This window comes from Callorhinus ursinus, unplaced genomic scaffold (assembly GCF_003265705.2).
Source record: "Callorhinus ursinus isolate GAN/ISIS: 27379988/994484 unplaced genomic scaffold, GSC_fseal_2.0 scaffold5, whole genome shotgun sequence".
In the NCBI taxonomy this organism is placed as follows: Eukaryota; Metazoa; Chordata; class Mammalia; order Carnivora; family Otariidae; genus Callorhinus; species Callorhinus ursinus.
The window spans coordinates 19,290,370-19,311,862 of NW_027397067.1; the positions used below are offsets into that span (position 1 = coordinate 19,290,370).

General features: G+C 40.5%; 1 protein-coding gene across 3 annotated transcripts in view; it reads left to right on the plus strand.

Annotated features, from left to right (window-relative positions):
* Positions 1-52: 52 nt before the first annotated feature.
* The window catches only part of PREX2 (phosphatidylinositol-3,4,5-trisphosphate dependent Rac exchange factor 2), a 294,349-nt gene continuing 272,908 nt past the window's right edge, over positions 53-21,493 (plus strand). For all 3 annotated transcript variants that reach the window (XM_025871440.2, XM_073892858.1, XM_073892859.1), the window contains exon 1: positions 53-628. In XM_025871440.2, the coding sequence (XP_025727225.1) occupies positions 488-628 (141 nt within the window). In that variant the 5' untranslated portion in view covers positions 53-487. The remainder of the gene's footprint in view (positions 629-21,493) is intronic.

Genomic DNA, 21,493 nt, shown 5'->3' on the forward strand with positions numbered 1-21,493 from the left:
GTGTGTGTGTGTGTGTGTGTGTGTGTGTGTGTGTGTGTGTGTGTGTGTGTTTAGTTAGCTGGCACGCAACACACTTCCCCAGGGTTGTTTCCTTTTTCCTGAGATTTGGCGAAGGGTAAAGGGTCGGAGTCACATGGATACAAAGCATTTGATTAATGTCCAAGTCACCGCTGTGGCTGCCGGAGCCGCCTCCCCTCCAGCCCGGGCCGCGTGAGGCCGGAGCCGCGGGGCTGGGCGTGCAGGTCCCGGGCCGGGGCCCCCTCTCTCGGGAGTTGCCTCCTCAGAGCCTCGCGCCTCCCGCGCCGGAGTCCCAGCGGGCGCGCTCTCCTCTCCCACCACCCCAGCCTCTCCCCAGCATGTAAAGTCGCCCGTACCTCCTCAGACTTCCCGGAGGCATCAACTTTCCTTTCTAGCCGGCGCGGGGCCGGGCACCAGTGGGCGCGCGGGGCAGCGCGCAGCACAGCAGCCCCGCGTCCCGCCGCCCATCATGAGCGACGAGAACCGCGGGGACGGCCGCGCCGAGAGCGCCAAGGACTTGGAGAAACAGCTTCGCCTGCGCGTGTGCGTGCTCAGCGAGCTCCAGAAGACCGAGCGGGACTATGTGGGCACGCTGGAGTTCCTGGTGTCGGTGAGTGTGTCCCCGCGCAGCGACGCAGGAGGCGGCGGGCGGCGTGCGGCGCGGATCCCGGAGAGGCCGCGGGAAGCGCGCGCCGCATTGTCCGCGGGGGGACGGGGCACCGGTCCCGGCATTGCGGGACCACGAACCCGCGCGCGGACGCTGTGCTCGCGGGTGCGTGGACCTCCGGCGGATTGTTTCACGCCTGGACACGCAATGAGTTTGCCAGGGCTTTGGAGATCTGCGGGTTTGAAACGTTAGCTCCAACGGGAGAAGGCTTTTGTCCAGGGAATCCTTGTTACCCCATCTTTCCTCACTCTTTACCCCTGTCCCGGGCCTGCTCGGTTGCATTGTGTTATTTTTTTTCCTTCTCTAACCCCCCTGGGATTTTGTTTTTAGACTTTGGCCTGGTGATTAAAGTCAGTCTGCTACATTCAGGTACATTTAGATTTTGTTTTTTTTTTTAACTTGATTTTTTTGGAGCTTGAGTTCATTATTCAGATTAGATGGCAGCGAAGTCCCTTTCGTTATAATAATCTTAGAAACATACGATTCTGGTGGGGGGTACAGAAAGAGCAGCGGGGTTATGATCTCTAACAGCTGTTGGATATTAAAGCCACATGTGGTGCTCACCCTGTTCTAGCCCTACAGTCTCCTACTCCCATCCCCCATCCCGGGTTTAAATTTGCTCTCCACTCAGCTCCTGGGTTCCCTGTTAACACTGAGCCCAGGAGAGCGGTATAATAAAACTAGTGTCAAACAACTTCAAGATTTCATAGAAAGAACTGGCAGGAACTTCGTTTCACAAAGTTTCAGCTTGACGCATTGGAAGCCTGCTCTGGAAACGTTTCATTCATTTTAGAGCCAGAAGGGGCAAAATTGAGTGAAAGAAACTTCTGAGACATCACTCAAAAGTTGAATTTTTTCTATTCACTGTTTCAAAGACAAAGACTGAGCATTGGCTCCTCTCCACCCAGATGCATGGGAGAGCATCATTTAAAGACTGAGGAGCTTTAGCCTTTGCAGTCTAACTCAAATTTTCAAACCTGCTCCTTCTACCTCCCTGTTGCAGCCCCCGTGGTCCAAAGGGAAATGTTTCAAAGGCCAAGCTTCCTGCTCCATGTTCTGTAAGATGTAAACTTTCTGCTTATAATTATGGCAGAGGAATTTACTTCTTTGCTATGGCAAGAAGGAGAGAACAGTGTTTCAAGGGATGTAAGACGCACAGGTTGACTTCTGGTTGACTTCTCAAATTAAAGTCAGTATATTTGAGCCCCTTGGGCCACATTCTTTGGAAATGTTTGGATATTTGAGAATATATGGGTAATTGGTGATAAATTGGATTGTTGTACACTTCCATGCAGCAGTCTCAAAAAAGCATGTTTTTAAGGAGATTTGACTTTTTTTTACAAAGTTATTACAATATTATTGACTATATTCTATATGTTGTACTTTTCCATGACTTTTTTTTTTATAATTAGAAGTGGGTACCTCTTAATCCTCTTCACCTATTTCACTTATCCCCCACCCCCCTCCCCTCTGGCAACTACTTGTTCTCTGTATTTATGACTCTGATTCTCTTTTTGTTGTTGTTTGCTTGCTTGCTTGTTTTGGTTTTGTTTTTTTTTTTAGATTCCACTGTAAATGAAATTATATGTTATTTGTCTTTCTGTCTGACTTATGTCACTTGGCATAATACTGTCTAGGTCTATCTGTATTGTCACAAATGGCCAGATTTCTTTTTTATGGCTGAGTAATATTCCATATTCTATTCCATACCACATCTTCTAGATCAGTATATCTATAGATGGACACTTAAGTTGCTTCCATATCTTACATATTGGAAATAATGCTGCAACAAACATAGGTGTACATATGTTTTTTTGAATTGGTGTTTTCATTTTCCTCAGGCAAATGCCCAGAACTGGACTTATGGCTCATATGATACTTCTATTTTTAGTTATTTGAGGAACTTCCATACTGTTTTCCATAGGGGCCACACCATTTTCCATTCCTGCCAACAGTGCATGAGGATTTCCTTTCCTCCGTGTCTTTGCCAACACTTGTTATTTCTTGTCTTTTTGATATTAGCCGTTCTGACTGGTGTGAGGTGGAGATTTGACTTTTAATAGCTTCAGATTTGCCTTTCATGAAACTTCATTGGTGACAAAGTCCTTTGACTTTTGAAAAATCTGAGTCACTTCTTAAACTGCTTTCGTTACTCCTTTCTGGAGGTATATGAAAAAAGTACTGTGCAGAGTCCTAATTTATAGAAATAGAGAGCTAACCTCACCTACATGAAAAACCAATTTGTTGATCTTTATTTAACATATGAGTTTTTCCTCTAATCTTGCACCTGATTATTAAAATTGAAAACTTATTACTATATAAAGTTGGGTAAGAAATTGTGGGAGGGGTTGCCTGGGTGGTTCAGTCGGTTGAGTGTCTGCCTTCAGCTCAGGTCCTGATCCCAGGGTCCTGGGATCAAGTCCCACATTGGGCTCTTTGCTTAGCAGGGAGCCTACTTCTCCCTTTGCCTGCCGCTCCCCCTGCTTGTGCTCTCTCTGACAAATAAATAAAATCTTAAAAATAAAGAAAAAAAAATTGTGGGAGGTATAAAATAAATTATATGTACCTATTTATAAGTAGTTCATTTAATGATTTCTTGATTCTTCTTATCTCATTCAGAAATTATGGACTCTTCCACTTTTATTTTTCTTTGTCCATTATTTTGTGCATGTACATCCAGTATTTATGCACATACATGTTCACGCACACACAGACACACTAATTGGCCTATCATCCTAAACAAAAGTTTACCCTGACTTCTTTTTAGTCATAATCATTCAAAGCCTCAGATCTACTTGTAATACACTTTTAGATTTTCTTTTTTGAGTATTTCTTTTTTGATTATTATTTATAGCAACACTGAATACCCGTGTATATTACTTGGTCACCTTCCGTTGAGGTAGTCAATCTAGTTTTAACTTTAGCCTAAGCTAATAATGTACCAAGCTTTAAAAATATTCAGACTCTTTGGTCTGGCAATTCCTTTTCTAGGAGTCCCTCCTGAAGGACTGATAAGAAATGCAGATAAATGATTAAAGTTATTTTTTTAAAAATTAGCACTAGTATTAAATAAGTGGTACATTCGTTGTAAAAAATTTGATAGTGCATTTCTAAGTCAAATGTAAATATTTGTTAGATTAGTCATTGTTTTAGATTTCTGTCATTGTTTCAGCCATTAACATGCATGGAGGGTAACTCTTATCTTTATTATGAAGAGATAGAAAACGTATTTTTAGTTTTACCAAGAACATATTTTTTACTTACAAGCCCATAAATAATCAAACAAAATGGTATTTTTTCTCTTGATTAAATGATCATATGACCTGAAGGCGAAAACTTTTTTCACTAAGCTCTTTTATACTTCTTTTTCTTTTAAAGATTTTTAAAAATTTATTTATTTGAGAGAGAGAGAGAGAGAAAGAGCAAGCGAGCAAGAGCCAGGAGAGGGGCAGAGGGAGAGGGAGAAGCAGCAGACTCCCTGCTGAGGGGAGCCTGACTGGGGCTTGGTTCTAGGACTCTGAGATCAGGACCTGAGGGGAGGTCAGATGCTTAACGGATGGAACCACCCAGGCGCCCCTAAGATCTTTTATGCTTCTGATTCCTTTCTGTTCTCATTTCCAACTCTTTCATTTTTCAAGGAGAGAACAACTTTCCCCACTCCCACCCCACAGATAGCTGTTATTTAGAGTGTCTCACTTTTCCTGTGGGGTCTCTGGCTTCTTCTTTTGTTTCTCACCAGCCCTTCTATCTCACAACCCTGAGATCACGACCTGAGCTGAAATCAAGAGTCTGACCTTTTACTGACTCAGCCACCCAGATGCCCCAACTCCCACCCCATTCTTAAGGACAATTCCTTAAAATTCTCAGTTTTGTTTTTCTTCCATTTGGTTTGTATAGAGAGTGAAAGTTATTTAAATATCACTCAGGCACATATGAATTTATGTAACAAGAAGTGTTATTATTTTTTATTTAAAAAAATTTTTATTATGTTAATCACCATACATTACATCATTAGTTTTTTTTTTTTAAAGATTTTTATTTATTTATTTATTTGAGAGAGAGAAAGAGAGAGAGAGCGGGCACATGAGAGGGGCGAGGGTCAGAGGGAGAAGCAGACTCCCTGCTGAGCAGGGAGCCCGATGCGGGACTCGATCCCAGGACTCCAGGATCATGACCTGAGCCGAAGATAGTCGCTTAACCAACTGAGCCACCCAGACGCCCCACATCATTAGTTTTTGATGTAGTGTTCCATGATTCATTGTTTGCGTATAACACCCAGTGCTCCATGCAGTACGTGCCCTCTTTAATACCCATCACCAGGCTCGCCCATCCCCCCACTCCCCTCCCCTCCGGAACCCTCAGTTTGTTTCTCAGAGTCCATAGTCTCTCATGGTTCGTCTCTCCCTCCGATTTCCCCCCCTTCATTCTTCCCTTCCTGCTATCTTCTTTTTCTTCTTCTTCTTCTGTTTTTTTTTTAACATATAATGTATTATTTGTTTCAGAGGTACAGGTCTGTGATTCAACAGTCTTACACAATTCACAGCGCTGTAACAAGAAGTTTTAAATTAAACATGTAGTACCTGCATTTAAAACAGAAACAGTATTTAAATCAGGCATTGTGGTATTAAAGACTTTGTAACACACTTATTTTTTTTTTTAAAAGATTTTATTTATTTGAGAGAGAGAATGAGATAGAGAGAGAGCATGAGAGGGGAGAGGGTCAGAGGGAGAAGCAGACTACCCGCCGAGCAGGGAGCCTGATGCGGGACCCGATCCCGGGACTCCAGGATCATGACCTGAGCCGAAAGCAGTCGCTAAACCAACTGAGCCACCCAGGCGCCCAGTAACACACTTATTTCAATTCATTGTATTCTAAATTTCTAAATTTGATATCATGGGTGGGTTATGGTATCTGGATTAGTTATTTTTTAGGTCATAGATAAAATGTAGAGAGAGATCAAATTTGCTTGAATGCATGTTCTTGTTTTGTTTGGGAGATGGAATTTTGTGTTTTATTAGAAGTACTCATACACATTTTTTCTAAAGAAATGATTTTATGGACCTAATACCCAGTATTTAATGTTCCAAGTCTGGGCGGACAGTAGTGTGTTGCAATTGGTTTCCTGTTTGCAACCCAGTCATAGGGCATATCAAGATCAGGATGGCTTCCCTGACCCATTTAGGAGGGCAGAGCAGGGCCAGCTTCATGGGTTTGCGTGCTGTGCAGTTTGCACTGAGCTTCATGCTCAGAAGGACCTGGGACTTGGTTTAATGCTCTGCTAGCACCGTCTTGAAATTTGTGCTAATTTTATCTTTGAACTTATGTTTTACAAGTGAAGTCCATTGGGACAGTAGAGTGTGAGCAGAGCAGATATATGAAAGAAAGAGAAAAGCTTTGTATTTCAGTACCTTTAATAGCACATTTCCCCCCCACTTTTTGAGCAAAAGTCCTCACACTTTTATTTTGCACTGGGCCTGGAAAATCATGTAGCCACATTTCACTATGACATTGTGGCAGGATGGCTATATACATTTCTGTCTAAACTGGGACACTTTTGAGGGTGAAAGGGAGGGCTATTAATAATTACACTGGGAAACAGATGTAACCCGGGATTGTTCCTGGCAAATCAGAATGCACTGTTCTTCCACATTGCAGGCACATGAAGACAAAGACTTTGAGCTACATGTCTTGTCATAAACGAAAGTTTTGAAATTTGTTACCTCTCTAGGCGTTGACCTCAGATAGCCCAGAATCTGAGTCCTGTCTCTAATTTACTAGGTAACTATGGACACATTCCTAAACTTTTCAAGCCCCATTTTCTTCATCTGTAAAATGGGGAAACAGTAGCATTTCGCAAGGTTGCTGTATGGATGAGATGATGGATGCTTTGGGCTCTGCCCGGTCCCTGACTCACAGGAGGGCCCTATATATAGTTACTGTTATTTCTTCTGATGCTGCAGTTGTTACACAGAACTACATATACTGGTCAGCCTTAATGTCTAATTTTTGCCTCTATGACATTCTTCTCTACACTTTCTGTCTCTGAGTCTCTTCTTTACTTCTTCCCCTGGTGTTTCCTTTCATGCAGTCCTTCTTCCCATGATATTCTTATTTTTTTTTAAGATTTTATTTATTTTTTTGTCAGAGAGAGAGAGAGAGAGAGCGAGCACAAGCAAGGGGAGCAGCGGGCAGAGGGAAAAGCAGACTCCCTGCCGAGCAGGGAGCCCGATGTGGGACTCGATACCAAGACCCTGGGATCATGACCTGAGCCGAAGGCAGACGCTTAACAGACTGAGGCACCCAGGGATCCCCCGATATTCTCATAAATACTCACTTGACTTAAGACTGCGAGAACACTTTGCAGACTGTAAGACAACAACCATAGTTAGTATGGTGTTTTACAGTTTACAGTAAACAATTGCATATTTATTATGTGATTTGGCTTAATATATGTGTCCCTTGGCTCTTTCAAATGGTGCTCCCTAGAGTTCCAGGGTTCTGCGGTTTGGCTTCAGGGGCCCTCACAGAGGATGAGGGGGAACTGAATTGTATGGCTTCAGGCTTTCCACTCAACCTCTCCTAGCATAGCCCCACCTTCTTCTTCTTCTTTTTTTTTTAAAGATTTTATTTATTTATTTGAGAGAGAGAGAATGAGAGATAGAGAGCACGAGAGGGAAGAGGGTCAGAGGGAGAAGCAGACTCCCCGCTGAGCAGGGAGCCCGATGTGGGACTCGATCCCGGGACCCCAGGATCATGACCTGAGCCGAAGGCAGTCGCCTAACCAACTGAGCCACCCAGGCACCCCTAGCCCCACCTTCTTCTGATTTGTGCCTTTGCTAGAGCAGTTAGAAAAACCACTTACCTAGATAGTAAACTCCAAGAGAATAGGAATGGTGCATTTATTTCCTAGGTACAATTTTCTTGGCCTAAATATAGTGCTGTGTAAATAGCAGGGGTACAAACAAATAAAACAAAAGCAAACGCACAGTTTGAATGAGTCCAAAAACCACTTCTTTCAGTCACCATCTAACTTTTTCCAGGCAAGGATAAATTGATTCAACGCATGATGCTTAGGTTTATGTTACACCGGCTGAATTGTGTGACCGTCAAATTCATATTCTGCCGTCCTAACCCTCGGTGTACAAATAATTACAATGCCATGTGGGAGAGGCAGTGATGGATTAATAAGCAAAGTTTCATGGAGACATCAAGGGACCCCTTTAGTCTGGGGTCAAGGGACGTTTTGGGAAATGGATAGCTTCCGAAGGATGAGGAGGAATATGCCAAACGGGGAAGATAACTATCCATCTGGAAGGAGCAGCATGTTCCATGTGACCTTCCTATGGCATTTGGGGGTGCTGGCATGATGTTGCCCAGGGGATGCTGAAAATGGAGATTGAAAAGTTCTATATGCTTTTTGGATATTTTTGGGTGTTGGTGGGAGATGAAGTCAGTTCAGTCCGGTTTGAGAAGGATTCGATTTTTAAGAATTCTTTTTTTCTAACTTTTTTTTAAAGATTTCATTTATTTATTTGAGAGAGAGAGCAGGAGAGAGAACATGAGCAGGGGGAGGGACAGAGGGAGAAGCAGACTCCCCACTCAGCATGAGCTGAGCTGAAGGCAGAGGCTTAACAACTGAGCCACCTATTTTTAAGAATTCTGACTTTAACTAAAAGTAGTGGGAAATCAATTGTGAGGGGACACCTGCTGTCTTACAAGTTTGAGATCTCCCAAGTTGGCACTGGAAAGGGCTATCTTGTGGGATAAAGTTGCCAGGGCAAGATTTCCTGAATCTCTGGCTCTAAATTTCACCTTGGGATTCCTTCTCTTTGTTCCCTGTGTCTTCCACCTTCCTGGTCCTCAGCGATCCACACAAGCACACAGAGAAGACCTTTCCTTGCTTCTCTTAATCTGGGACAGGTTATAATCTTCAAAACATTATTCTTGACTAGGGAAGAACACAGGCCAGTAATCCTAGAAAGAAAATGAAACACAAACGTAGTCTAATTTGTGTAATACAGATTTCTGCTCCTACCAAAGTGATCTTTCTCTCAGGGCCTGGAGACTCTGATCTGTTTTTATCCTAAGCCCTAAGATAGCTCCAGACTGACCCCCACACTGGGCACTACTCCTGGGCTGACTTGGGAGAGTACTTTGTTTTCTAGCCATTAGCTTGAACATGTATACACGAGGATGGCATCAGGACGCTGCCCTTAAGATGTCTTGACTCTTGTAGTGAATATAGCCTAGTTTGTTCAGAATTCTGATTTTTGGAGTATTAATCGTTATGGCCAGAGCCTACTCACTACACAGAGGGATGTATCTTTAGTCTTATGGTTTCATCTGCATAATTATACCTTATTATAATGCCATTAACATAAGAATAGTATCTGCTGAGATTAGCTTTGTTTCTCAGCAAGAGAATTCTGTCAGTGGGATTGAGGAATAAAGACTGGAGTTTAGTTACCCATTGGGAGTTTCTGCCATTGTGTCGATCCAGGTAAGAAATGTGGAATGTCTGATTTCAGATAGAAGCAATGAAGAAGATAAACAAAACAAAACGGAATAAAAACCAAACCAAACCACAAACAGGCAAACAAGCACCCAACAACTATGAGACATGCTTGGGTGGAATTTTTGGTATTTGTGTTTGTTTGGAAGTGGAGGTTTCTGTAGAAGGGAGAGCATAGTGTGGAACTTCAGCCCGTAGTTTGAAGACAAGATGGGTAGTGTAACTGAGAAGTGAAATAAAAGGGATAGAAGAGCATTGAGATGAGGAGAAACGTGAATTTGGTTGTGGACCTGCTGGGCTGCAAATTCTGCTGCTTTGTTAAGATAAAAGTATGAAAGTTAAGGAAGAATTTGGGGCAAAAATTAGAGATCTAGAAACTAACTTATCGTATTTGTTGACATCATCAGGTGGATGAGATGCCGTAAGGGGAACAACTTGAGGGAAAAAGCCATACAAACCAAGGATAGGACGTTGGAAAGCCAGCGTTTAAAGGATAGAGGAAGAAGTAGAGTGCGTTGGTGACAGATTGAGCCATCAAAGGTTGAAACAAAGAACCAGGCGAGAATGATCTCTTGAAATCCAAGGAAAGACCTGGTGCCCCAAAGAAAGTTTTCTTTAAAGTGTCAGAACTTTTGAGAAGTAGGTGGTGGGGAGACTGAAGAGGCCCCTGGATTTGACAATTAGTCTGTCACTGGGCTTTAAATTCAGGAGTGTGTGTGAGCAGAAGCCTGACTGAGAATGAGCTGAGACCCCAGTGGAAGCTGAGAGGTGAAGACCAGTGGAAAAACCATTCAGAGACTTCGGCGGTAAACGCAAGGGGAGAAGTAGGTTAGTAGCAGAAGCTGGTGATTTTGTCCAGGGATGTTTGAGGAAGGTGAGTACAGCCAAGGGAAGGAGACAAGAGAAAGGGAGCTAAAGAAGCTACAATACAGTGTGGTGGAAGCACAGAGCATCTTCATGTAAACCATGGCAGGAACCCCCATGTCACCGGGATAAAAGGAAGCTACTTGGCAAGATTTGCTGCCATGAAACACCCACGGCAACACATCGTTGCAGACTCCGACTCCAAGAATGAGCCGGCTGTCTCTCAGATAGTTTTAAAATTCTGCTTCTTCTCTAGTCTAGCACATGAGGAACTGCTGGGATGGCCTTTGTACCTCCTTGTGAACACTCACCAGCGGCCCTGCCATGCTGGGAGGGTGGGATGAAGTGCATGGTACAGAGCATGGGTTTAGGGAATCTGATGACCTGGGCTAAAGTTCTGACACTGAAACTTACAAACAGTGTGTAACTTAAGGCAAACTACATAGCCTCTTTACGCTCAGTTTCACATTTGGAAAACACATTCAATAATATCTCACAGGCTGTCCTCAAGTTCAAATCAACTTATGTAGGTAGAATCCCGATAGGTAGTAAGCCTCTCGTCTCTTTTTCCTTTCTCCTCCTGCCTCACAGAGTCTGGCCCTTGTTGAGGCCACCTAGCCTGCTTCTGAGCCCTTTCTCTTCCAGCCTGGAAGCATCCTGGAGGCTTTAATAGATAAAGAAAAGTCCTGAGGAGGCCAGAGGGGCCTTCAGGAATGCAGGGGAGGTGTGGTCTTAGAGGGGGAGAGGGGGTGGTAAGGGTGTGGGAGATGGGAGTTGGGGGGTGAGCTGTGGAGAGTGGGGAGTCATTTTCCTCTGGGAGGAGCAAAAGATGCAGTGCCCAGGGTTATTTTAGAGGAGAGGGGAGTTGGAGGTCTCTACCTAATGACCTTTATTTCTCCATGAAATTGAGCTTTTGTTTTCTTTGTGTTCTGTTTTGTTGTTGTTGTTGTTTGTTTGTTTTTGCTGAGAGTAAGGAGCTATAAAGATAGTGGTAAGGATTTGGAACATATACTTTCAAGAATAGTAAGGGGAATTGAACTCAGGTATCTGAGGTTGGATGTTTGTCTTTGTGTAATCGTTCTTTTATTTATTTTTATTATTTTTAAAGATTTTATTTATTTATTTGAAAGGGGGGGAGAGACAGTGCACAAGCAGAGGGGGGAGAGACAGAGGGAGAGGGAGAAGTAGATTCCTCTGCTGAGCAGGGAGGCCAGTGAGGGTGGTGTGGGGGGAAGACTCGATCCCAGGCCCCCGGATCATGGGATCATGACCTGAGCCTGAGCTGAAGACAGAAGTTGTTTAACTGAATGAGCCACCCAAGCGCCCCTGTAATTGTTCTTTTTAAATGTGACTTTCTTAATGCAACATACAAATTTAGAAGTCAAAATAGAGAAGTGGCTTCTCCTGATTTCTTACATTATGACTAGGTTCAAATCTTGGAAATAATGACATAATCATTTTTTAAAACCATGACATAAGTATAGAACTTCTATATTATTACATTTAATGCACACAGCAAATTACTGTGCACACTCTTTAAAAAGAAACATTGATTTATCTGACAACATTTTGGTATCATTACATTTTTTTCTCAGTACTTGTCTTTTAGCAGTGCTCTGTTGAGTGCTCTTTTACTATATACCTGGTTTATACTTTAATTCCAAATAAAATTGTTGTGTTTGAGTTTTGAGTGCAATTAGTTTGACCTAAAAATAGTTGTTTTGTTTACATGAATTCTTTAAAAATCTTACTTATAGTATTTACCTTTCATAATAGATGAATTTTTATTCTCAATGTATTAAAATTGCAATAGTTATATATTAAAACCAAGATTTCTTTGACTTATCATATTATATTTGCCTCAAACAATAACAAATTCAGGATAAACACCCCTTAGTAAGTGTTTCTTTGCTTAAAAGTATGGTTGGGTCACTTTTCGAGTGGTATTGAGTATATTCATTCAAATCTTGGTACATCTTATCAAAACTTTTTTTCTAATTTTCTAATTTTTCTAATTTTTTTCTAATTTTTTCTCATGAACAATCATTGAATTTTATCCAAGAATTCAATGATTGTAATTTTAAGAAAACTGATATGTTAAGTCAAGGTTATGGTTTTTAAATATTTCTGGTTCGTATAAATGACTTCAGACTTGGATTCCTTGAATAAATTTGTGGTATTCTAGCCTTACCATATAGCTAAGCATACTGTACAAAAAAGGACCTGTGTTGTTGGAGAATAGCTAAGCCAAGGACATTATGTTCTGTCATCAATGTGAAATGAGTATTTTCCATTAAAAGACAAGCCTTTCACTTGAAAAGGTTAAATGGCATAATACTTAAGAAGTGACGGCAGTTGGTTAAATTTAGAATACTGATATAAAAATATTCTCTGGGTTTATAGCAAAAATACAGTAATATAGAATATGAATGAGTAAACATTTTTGTTTATTTTAAAACTTTGTTTCTCTGGGAGAGTCACCTAAGAGTTGATGTCTATGTTTGACTTTGCTTTGTTACTTTTGTTATTTTAATTATCTATTTAAGTTGTCTTCTTGCCAGTAGAAGAGGCTTTATAGAAGGTGACACATTTTCAGTGATTGTGTAAGAAATGCTGATGTTTTCCTTTGATGCCTTGTAATGCTTCAGCTTGGCCTTGCTTTCATGCTCCTTTGGTTTCTAGTTTTTTTCTTATTTGAGACTATTGCCCCAAAGAAAGAAATCTTAGGACTCCAGAAATAACATCTCCCGTTCCAAAGTTTTATTTCTGTCAGTAGCACTTGGGGAAGAGCTATGGAAAGAGATTATGTCACCTAGATGTTAGTCCCATACCCACATATTCCAAGATTGCTTTAATAATTCATTATTTCCCCCAAGCTGAAATTATGGAAGGAAAGGGGATTTTTATTTTTTACACTGTATATCTACGTGTTGGACTTTGAATAACTTTAATATATATATTTTTAAATGTTTTATTTATTTATTCATGAGAGTCAGAGAGAGAGAGAGAGAGAGAGGCAGAGGCAGAGGGAGAAGCAGACTCCCTGTCTAGCAGAGAGCCTGATGTGGGACTCGATCCCAGGACCCTGGGATCATGACCTGAGCCGAAGGCAGACGCTTAACCATCTGAGCCACCCAGGTTCCCCTTTAATATATTTTTATATGTTATATAGAAATATTTTTGTATTCTTATATTTATTCTACAAACAATTTTTACATATTCTAGACACAACTTTATCCCAATTTTTCTTGTACCTCTTGAATAATGAGACGTCTGGCAGAGACTTCTAATTGCTCCCAATGTCCAATATTTTTTCTTCCATAGTGATAAATTTTTAGCTCAGGACATGATTGTCTAACTTAAGACTACATTTCCCAGCCTCCCTTGCAGCTAAGTGTGGGCATATGAATAGGTTGTGGGCAGTGGGATGTGAGCAGAAGTGGCATGGGTAACTTCCAAGGTGTACCTTTATAATGAAGGAGTATGCACTCTCTCCCTTCTCCCTGGCTGGTGTGAGGATGTGATGGTAGGAAATGAGGCAGCCATTTTGGACCATGAAATGGAAGTCACATGTCGAGGATAACAGAACAACAAAATAGAAAAGAGTCCATTTCTTTATTAAAGCAGTCTAACTGGTATCCTATCAAAAATGGGCCTGTAAAAATAAATCAATATTTACTTAACTCTGTCTTAACATCATCTTTTTTGACATTTTGTGTTGTGTTTCTAATTTTTCACTGATTTATGCAAATTATTAATGAATTGGCAAACTTTGATGTATTTTTCTGCCTTTGTCTTAACTGAGTAATCCTAATGTTTTAAATTTATTTCTAGCTTTTCTTTAATGAAAGCTCACCAGTGATTTCTCTGGATTATGCTAAAACTACACTGTCTTTTGCTATTGGTAAACTTTCTTTTTTTTTTTGTTAGGAAAAGAACGGTATTATTTTTAACCTATACTTCTATATTTTTTTCTGAAGACCAGAATTTGTGTGTTTATTATGTATATTTATAAGAATATTTGTTCAGCTGCTTTCACTGAAGTTAAACAACAGTAGTTTAAAACAACACGGATTGTTTGTGACTATGAAAGCCATATGTAAACAACATGGCTTTTTTTGTGTGTTCTGTCTTGGAGCTCTGGTTATTTAATTTTTCAATTTGATTACCTAACAGTATTTCAGAGGAGTAAGCAGCTCAGCTCTATCAGGTCATTTAGTCTCCTGTTCCTTCTGTCTTATTGCTCCACCATCCCTTAGGACCAATTAAATCAATGTCTGTAGGAGAGAGAGCCAAGCATCAGTATTTTATATAGTTTCTCCAGGTGGTTCCAATGTGCAGAAGGTTGGGGAACCAATACACTGGGGTCTTCTTGTCCATATGGTTGAAGCTGGCTTACGGACCCCTTTCGCATTCCAGCTGTAAGGGGACAGAGACAAATTCCTACACATCACTTTCACTCTCATCCTCTTGGCCAGAACGTCATAACATGGCTGAACCAGCTGCAAGGGAGACTGGAAATGTGCTATCTAGCTGGGCAGCCATATGTACTGTTGAAACTTGGGGAGTTCTGCACTAAAATAAAGAAGTGGAATAGAAATATTGAGGAGCAAGGTGTAATTTCTGCCACACTTTAGGCTCCAGTGATACTTTAGGCTTGGTTCTCAGAAAATCATTTATATTAATTCTTAGATTCCTTTACTGTAAGAACCTGTTACTTAATATAATTTGAATTATTTCCCCCTAAAATAATATATTCTTGTCCACATAGAAATCTATCTAATATTTATTTATCTCTTCACGTATGTTTGTAAGTGCTTTCTAAAGGGTTTTTTTGTTTTTTTTTGGTTTGGTTTTCATTTTCTTTTTGTTTTTTTTCCCATTGGCTTTCACTACAGGAAGAGTGAAGAGAGGGATTTGGAGATTTTGTGTAATTAAGCATTTTTTTTTTCTGAAGTCTCAAACAAATGAAAAAACAATCCCAGGAAAATATGGAAATCATTTAATATGTCCTTGTTATATGTTAGGCACTGGAATTTCATGTATAACTCACAACTCACAACTCCTTTCAAGGCTTGTATCATTGTAATAAATACCTGAGTATACTCTGGTTGGTTCCTCAGTGGGAGAGGGGGGATTCTGAGTGGATCCATTGTGCAGCTATTCCAAGAGATTCTGCTGGTGATTCACTGACCCAGGCATTTCTGGATTGTGGGAGCACCGTGATTAATCAGGACTCGGAAAACCAAGGCAGATGTTGGGATCAGGACGCAGAACTTGTTGACTCCGGAAGTACACAGAAGCTAGAAGTCAGGAAGGAACAGCAGTTCATTTCAGGCAAAGGAACAAGAGCAAAGGAGCAACAAGAAGCTCATGGTCAATCCAAGACAGGGGTCAGAGCCAGGCAAGCACTCAGGAGCCAACGATTACCCAGAAGTCAAGGGTTTCCAGGACAGTAATGAGGAAATGCAATTGATCATTTAAAAATAGACAACCTTAATTCTACTGTTGGATATCTGTTAGTGTACATTATTGCTAAGAGTAGTTTTAGTTTAGGTCATTTTGGATCTCTATATGCATATTTACTTACTACTTACTTACTGTTGGTTTTATGTGTTAAATGTAGCTCATCTGGATCCTCTATATGATTAAATCATATGATATTTGAAGCAAGGATTAAATACACACACGCACACGCACACACAGACACACATCTTACACTCTCCAAAATGTACGTACTGTTCTGCATTCAGTGGATATTGTATAATTTGCATTGGTAGAAAACATTGATGTAATTTAAGCACAAATGAAGTGAACTGTAGTTCAAATGATTGTTATTCCTGGGAGTGCTCTATTTGCCACGACTACTTCTTTTGATGGGATAGATGAGGGAGAGTAACAGGCATTCTGGTAGTCCCACAATGATGTCTGATAAATAAGCCATGTTATATAGGCAGGGCCATTTTTCTTCACTTCTAGCAAGGACAGTTGGCACAGCTGTATAACCTTAGAGTCCAAAAGGGAATCATGCTATGGATAGATGAATACAGTTTTCAAGTAAAATATGAGAAGTTGATGTTTCTCATGTATATTTTTCAGTGAGCTAATAATTCTCACATATAAATTGTACCTTCTCTGTATGGTGAAATTTTTTGAGGATAGCAAATATTCTTTGGGCTTTAGGGCTATTTTTTTAAAAAGTTATTTTATAGTTAAGATTGAGTTAATTATAAGGAATTTAATGAGTTAGATTGTCAGAAAATTTCAAAGTTGATAACTTCAGTAGATTGATTCTTAATTTTAAACATTCACATTTCTGTAGTTGAGTATTTGGGTCAGATTCAACTTTAATGGCATCAGAAAAATATAAGCAAACTTTAATGAGAGGTCCAGGAAGTCAGCCAGGATATTTGAATAAAAATCTTAAAAAAGAAAAAGTCTGCTAACTAGATCTAAAGAGAAAAATGTAGCTTTACTATATTGTATTATATATTCTTTCTACAAAACATTTCTTTTCCAGCTTGTCAGAATTAAAGTTCCAGTTATTCTGTGATATTCTAGAATTTTCTTTAGTATTTAATTTTTGCCAAGTGAAATCTACAGTAATTTTGTAATAAGTAAAGACAGAACTAAACAATCAGTAAACAAAAATTTACCACAGAATGGAATCAGAGTGATTTTTAAATTTATTTCAAAACCAACTTATATGTGAAAAACACAGTGCAATTATGTCTCAGGTCATTTAAAAAAATACCTCTTATATACTAGGCCTTATGATTTAGTCTCTTCAATAATTATTTTCAAAAACATAAGGTTCAGATATTTTGATTCTTCTTTTTAAGATTTATTTATTTATTTGAGGGAGGGAGAGAGAGAGAGAGAGAATCTTAAGCAGACTCCCCACTGAGCACGGAGACTGACTCCGGGCTTCATCTCATGACCTGGAGATCACCACCCCCCGAAATCAAGAGTCAGATGCTTAAGTGACTGAGCCACCCAGGTGCCCCCAGATATATTTTTTTAAGATTTTATTTATCCATTTGAGAGCGAGAGAGAGCGAGAGAGGGAGAGAGCACGAGTAGGGTGAGGGGCAGAGAGAGAAGCAGACTCCCAGCTGAGCAGGGGACCCCATGTGGGGCTTGATCCTGGGACTCTGGGATCATGACCTGAGCCGAAGGCAGACGCTTAACTGACAACCGCCCAGGAGTCCCAATTTTGATTTTTCATATACCAGGGCATTTTAATTGAGCATGTACTATGTGCCAATCACTGTTCTAGGCTGGGAGGGTGTATACAGGAATTAAAAAAAAATCCCTGTTTCATGGAGCTCCCTTTCTAAAACAGGAGATAAGGCAAATGAGTAAAATGTTTGGTATATTAGCTAGTTTAAATGGTGAGGAGAATGAGTGAAGCATATGGGAATAAAAATCTGTACAATGTTTTGACATTTTATATAGGATGAAAAGGCAGAACGTCACTCCTTTTTGGAAGTCTCTAAGAATATTTGAAAATAACTTTTATTTTCTTTTTTTACACTCTTACTTTCGTAGGCAGTATCTAAGAGGAAAGTGCTAATCAGGTCTCTTGTTCTGCTCTTCAGTATAATTATAATTTAGAGGTGAAATTAAACCCAGATATACATTGCTAATAAACTTAATGGAACAGATTAGCAATAGCTTAGTGGCTGTAAGACTTAAGGCTTTAACTAATTAATTCTTTAGCTGTCATTTTTCTGTATGCTGACTTTAATAGAGTAGGCATATATTTTTTTGGAGGTGCAGCAAACTAAAAATATATGCTACCTCACTCTGTCACTGTTACATGTTTATACCATTGAGGAGGTTATTTTGTAGAGTGTTTGCCAATACGGTTTCAGATCCTGGCAGCTTTGTGTCTAGTGGGAATTGCAGCCAAGGTTAGAATCTATCACTGGTGGGAACCAGCAATCTGAGCAGTGCACCACCTCGAAGAAGCTTCTGCTGGAAATGAAGTGTCCTTCAGCCCTAGGGGACTGAAGCATTAAACAATGAGGGTGGGGGTGACAGGTTGGGGATCCTGAAGGTGCAGCAGGATCTAAAGCCACTTTTATAACTGTTACCTTAGATAATCCCAGATGAGTTAAAAGCTAAGGTATGGAATGCTTTCTTATGTTTTACGCATTAAGGTCTTCCTGAGAGGAAAAAGGAAGGGTAAGGAGTGTACCTTGCAACCCCTCCCCAGTCCTTGTTTGGATGGTATCATCTCCCCTATGGCCCTATAGAAATGACTCCCTGGAGAAGTATGGACAGCTGGATGCAGCCCCTTTGTGTCCTATAAAGTGTCATTGAGAGCCACAGCCAGAGACTGGGGAGGGGAGGGGAAGGGTCACTTCAGGACTGTGGAAAATATTCCCTTTCCCCTCAGCATCCCGGGGCCTTGTTTCTTGCCTTATTGTTAATAGAGTCTGGGAGCTTGGATTCTGGGGCTGAAATTTTTCTCAGTTCTATAAATGATATTTTTTCAGCAGCCTTTTTTGGAGTTTTCATTCTTTAGTTCACTGAATTTGTAGCACAAAGGAAGGGAAAGAGATTTATTACTATCGTCATCACCAACTTCGGAATAGAAATTGGTGAATAATTATACTTACATTAGACTTTTAAAAAGTATAACTGAAGGGAAGGGATTCAGCTGGCTGTATTTTTTGATAAGGTTCTGTGCTTTCCTCTTCCGTTTCTCTTTAGAGACCATTCTATGGCTAATACATCATAAAAGTGAAAAGGAAATGCAAACACAATTACCACAGAAAGTTGAAATCTTTTCCATTCACTTCTTTATGCTATTTATGACTTGTCTGCCTGTTTGATTCAAAGGAAGGAAAAACTTGGGATCCTTATCTATCATTATCAGTGGCGCTGGTTTTGAGTGTGTGGTGTGATTCTGACAAAAGTGGCACAAAATCAGCCTTAATGCTAGCAGCCATTGTACCAAACTAACCACAAGAATGTGTACAGAATAAACCAGGGAGCTTTACAGGCAAGTACATTTGTCTAATGAGATAATGAAAGATACATTGCAAGGAGGGAAATCGGATATAGACTGAACATCCCGTTAACTCTGTAACAAAACGTGCAGTGCCATCGGCAGCTTTTACTTGGGGGCTTTGAGATTTTCTGCTCCACTCTGCTCCGTTTCTTAGCCCTCATCCAGTCCTGAAGTCCCTGGAGGAGGTACTGAGTGCTGATGGTGCTTGTTAATCAAGAGTACAGCGCATGTGGGTGGGGTGATCACTGGGAAGCAAGGCTGGGTTTAGGATTTGGTCTAAGATAACATCTGGACATTTCAGAGGTCACAAAGGAGCTGGGGTCAAGGGTTAACACAGCTGAGGTGTGCAGTCTGTGACACAGAGCCAAGGAGCAGCTTCAAGGGGGAATCTCTGCCATCTTTTACACTTGGGAAATGTAGCTCCTGCCAGTTAACCCCTTCCTGTGCCCTCTGGTCTAGTCATCCCCTCACCCCCTTCACTTTTGGGATCCTCTAGCAGACACAATTTTCCAGGTAGCTTTGAGTGTGGACTTTAGGCTTATGATAACTTCTGAGGGATGGATGATCCCGTAATAATAAAGATTAGGACCAATATTTGTAATCCAAGAGGAGGTAGATTTTGAGGGATTTCATTAAACTTATTTCTTTAGATGATTAGAATAATCATTTAAGCCGGTTGGTTCATAGTTACTCTCTTAATGCATATTTTCACCTAGAAAGGTTTACTAATGTTTTATGATTCTTGTATACTTTTGAAGAATATTTATCAGACTCTAGGACCTTCCCTGATAATTCAAGTCTGGTCTTATGTAGAAACTGCGCCATTTGGAAAAGCTTGAAAACTTTCCTGACAACTTGTTTGAAGTTTGCTGTTTATTTTGATCAGCAGGTTCACTTGGCTACCCCTGTGTAAACATTAGAAGGGCCTTCTTTCAGTTCATTTGTGGTCCCAGATGAAATGAGTTGCTCCAAACAAAAGGGACAGAGTTAGAAAATCTTTTGCCTATCATCTGAGCCTGCCTTGTCTTAACATCCTATAATTCAAGTTTCTATAGCTTGATTTGTTCTAATTCCCAGGACCTGAAATATTTCTTATCCTTAATTATTTATACTGTTGTTATAATTTGTTTAGAAATTCAGGAAGTATGGAAGAATAGTAAGAGAGAGATCAGTTATCTCCATTTTGGGAAACCAAAGAGCAAAGTGGTTTTGTTTATTAACTTGATGTTATATGTTTGAGTAACATTTGTTGAGAGGTTAAGATCTTTTTCATGGAGTCATAATCTTTAAATTTCACGTAAGACAGTGTAAGGTCCAGATATGTTAGTTTTCAAACTGCCACCCCAAACTAAAAACAAAAATGAATAAAAAACCCCAAAACCTCAAATGAGAGCTATTCCTATTTACATGAAGAAATGCTGTAATGATCATCAGCCTTTCAACAACATGGGATTAATTATCCCAGTAAAAATAACAATACCCCTAATCTATTTTCACGCTTCTATGTCTATGATGGAACCAATTTACAAATAAAGGCTGACATTTTACTTTGCAGTTCTCAGCCCCACCAATCCCCTGCGGTGATTGGGTTGGGCTGCCAGTTTGGGAAAATACACTAAAAATATGTGGCGTGAAGAGTTCTCACACTAGTAGCTATAAACTCATGTTTTCTGAATCAAGAGGTAATCCTCTTTTGACTTCGGAGTAAGTAAGAAATGTGAAATACATCAAGAGAAGATCATTCTCCTCTTCTAAGATTGATGTCCTACACAAGGCTCTTCAGAGCCTGCTAGACTAGAGTGGAGGGTCAGGACAGAGATCAGTGGTGCAGGGCTCCCTTCCTCCACCTGCTGACCTAGCGAGTTTGCACTATCTGAAGCATTTATCAGTTATATTCTTATACTAATTTACCTAATGCAAACAGATTCTCCTTCATCTGTCATGCTAATGGCAAAGAGGGAAGGCCTGTGGTTTTTGAGTAGATTATACTTTTGATGGGAATTGCTGGAAAGACCGTCTCATTCTATGATTTTGTTTTTGTAGAACAGTGATTAAAATGGTCTGACCCGAAGGGTGGTGTAGGGGAGTAGTGGGTGGTCAAGGTGGCCTGGGATCAGATGGTTGAGTGGCCTTGAATGCCAGAGATTAGTTTAGAACTAGTGGTAGACAGTGGAGAGGAAGGGGAGGTTTTTGAGCAGGAGTCACAGAATTGAGCCTTGATTCTGGAACGGTCATCTGGAAGAAAGGCTTTTAGCAATAGATTGTAAAGATTGGCTTCTTTGGGCACAGGTGAGACTGGAAGAGACCAATCCTTGAAGCCCAACAAATGTCAAAAGATTAAATCAGTGGGGAATATGATGAGGCCCCCACTCTAGACCGGCTTAATTACAATCTTGGGATGAGGGAGAGA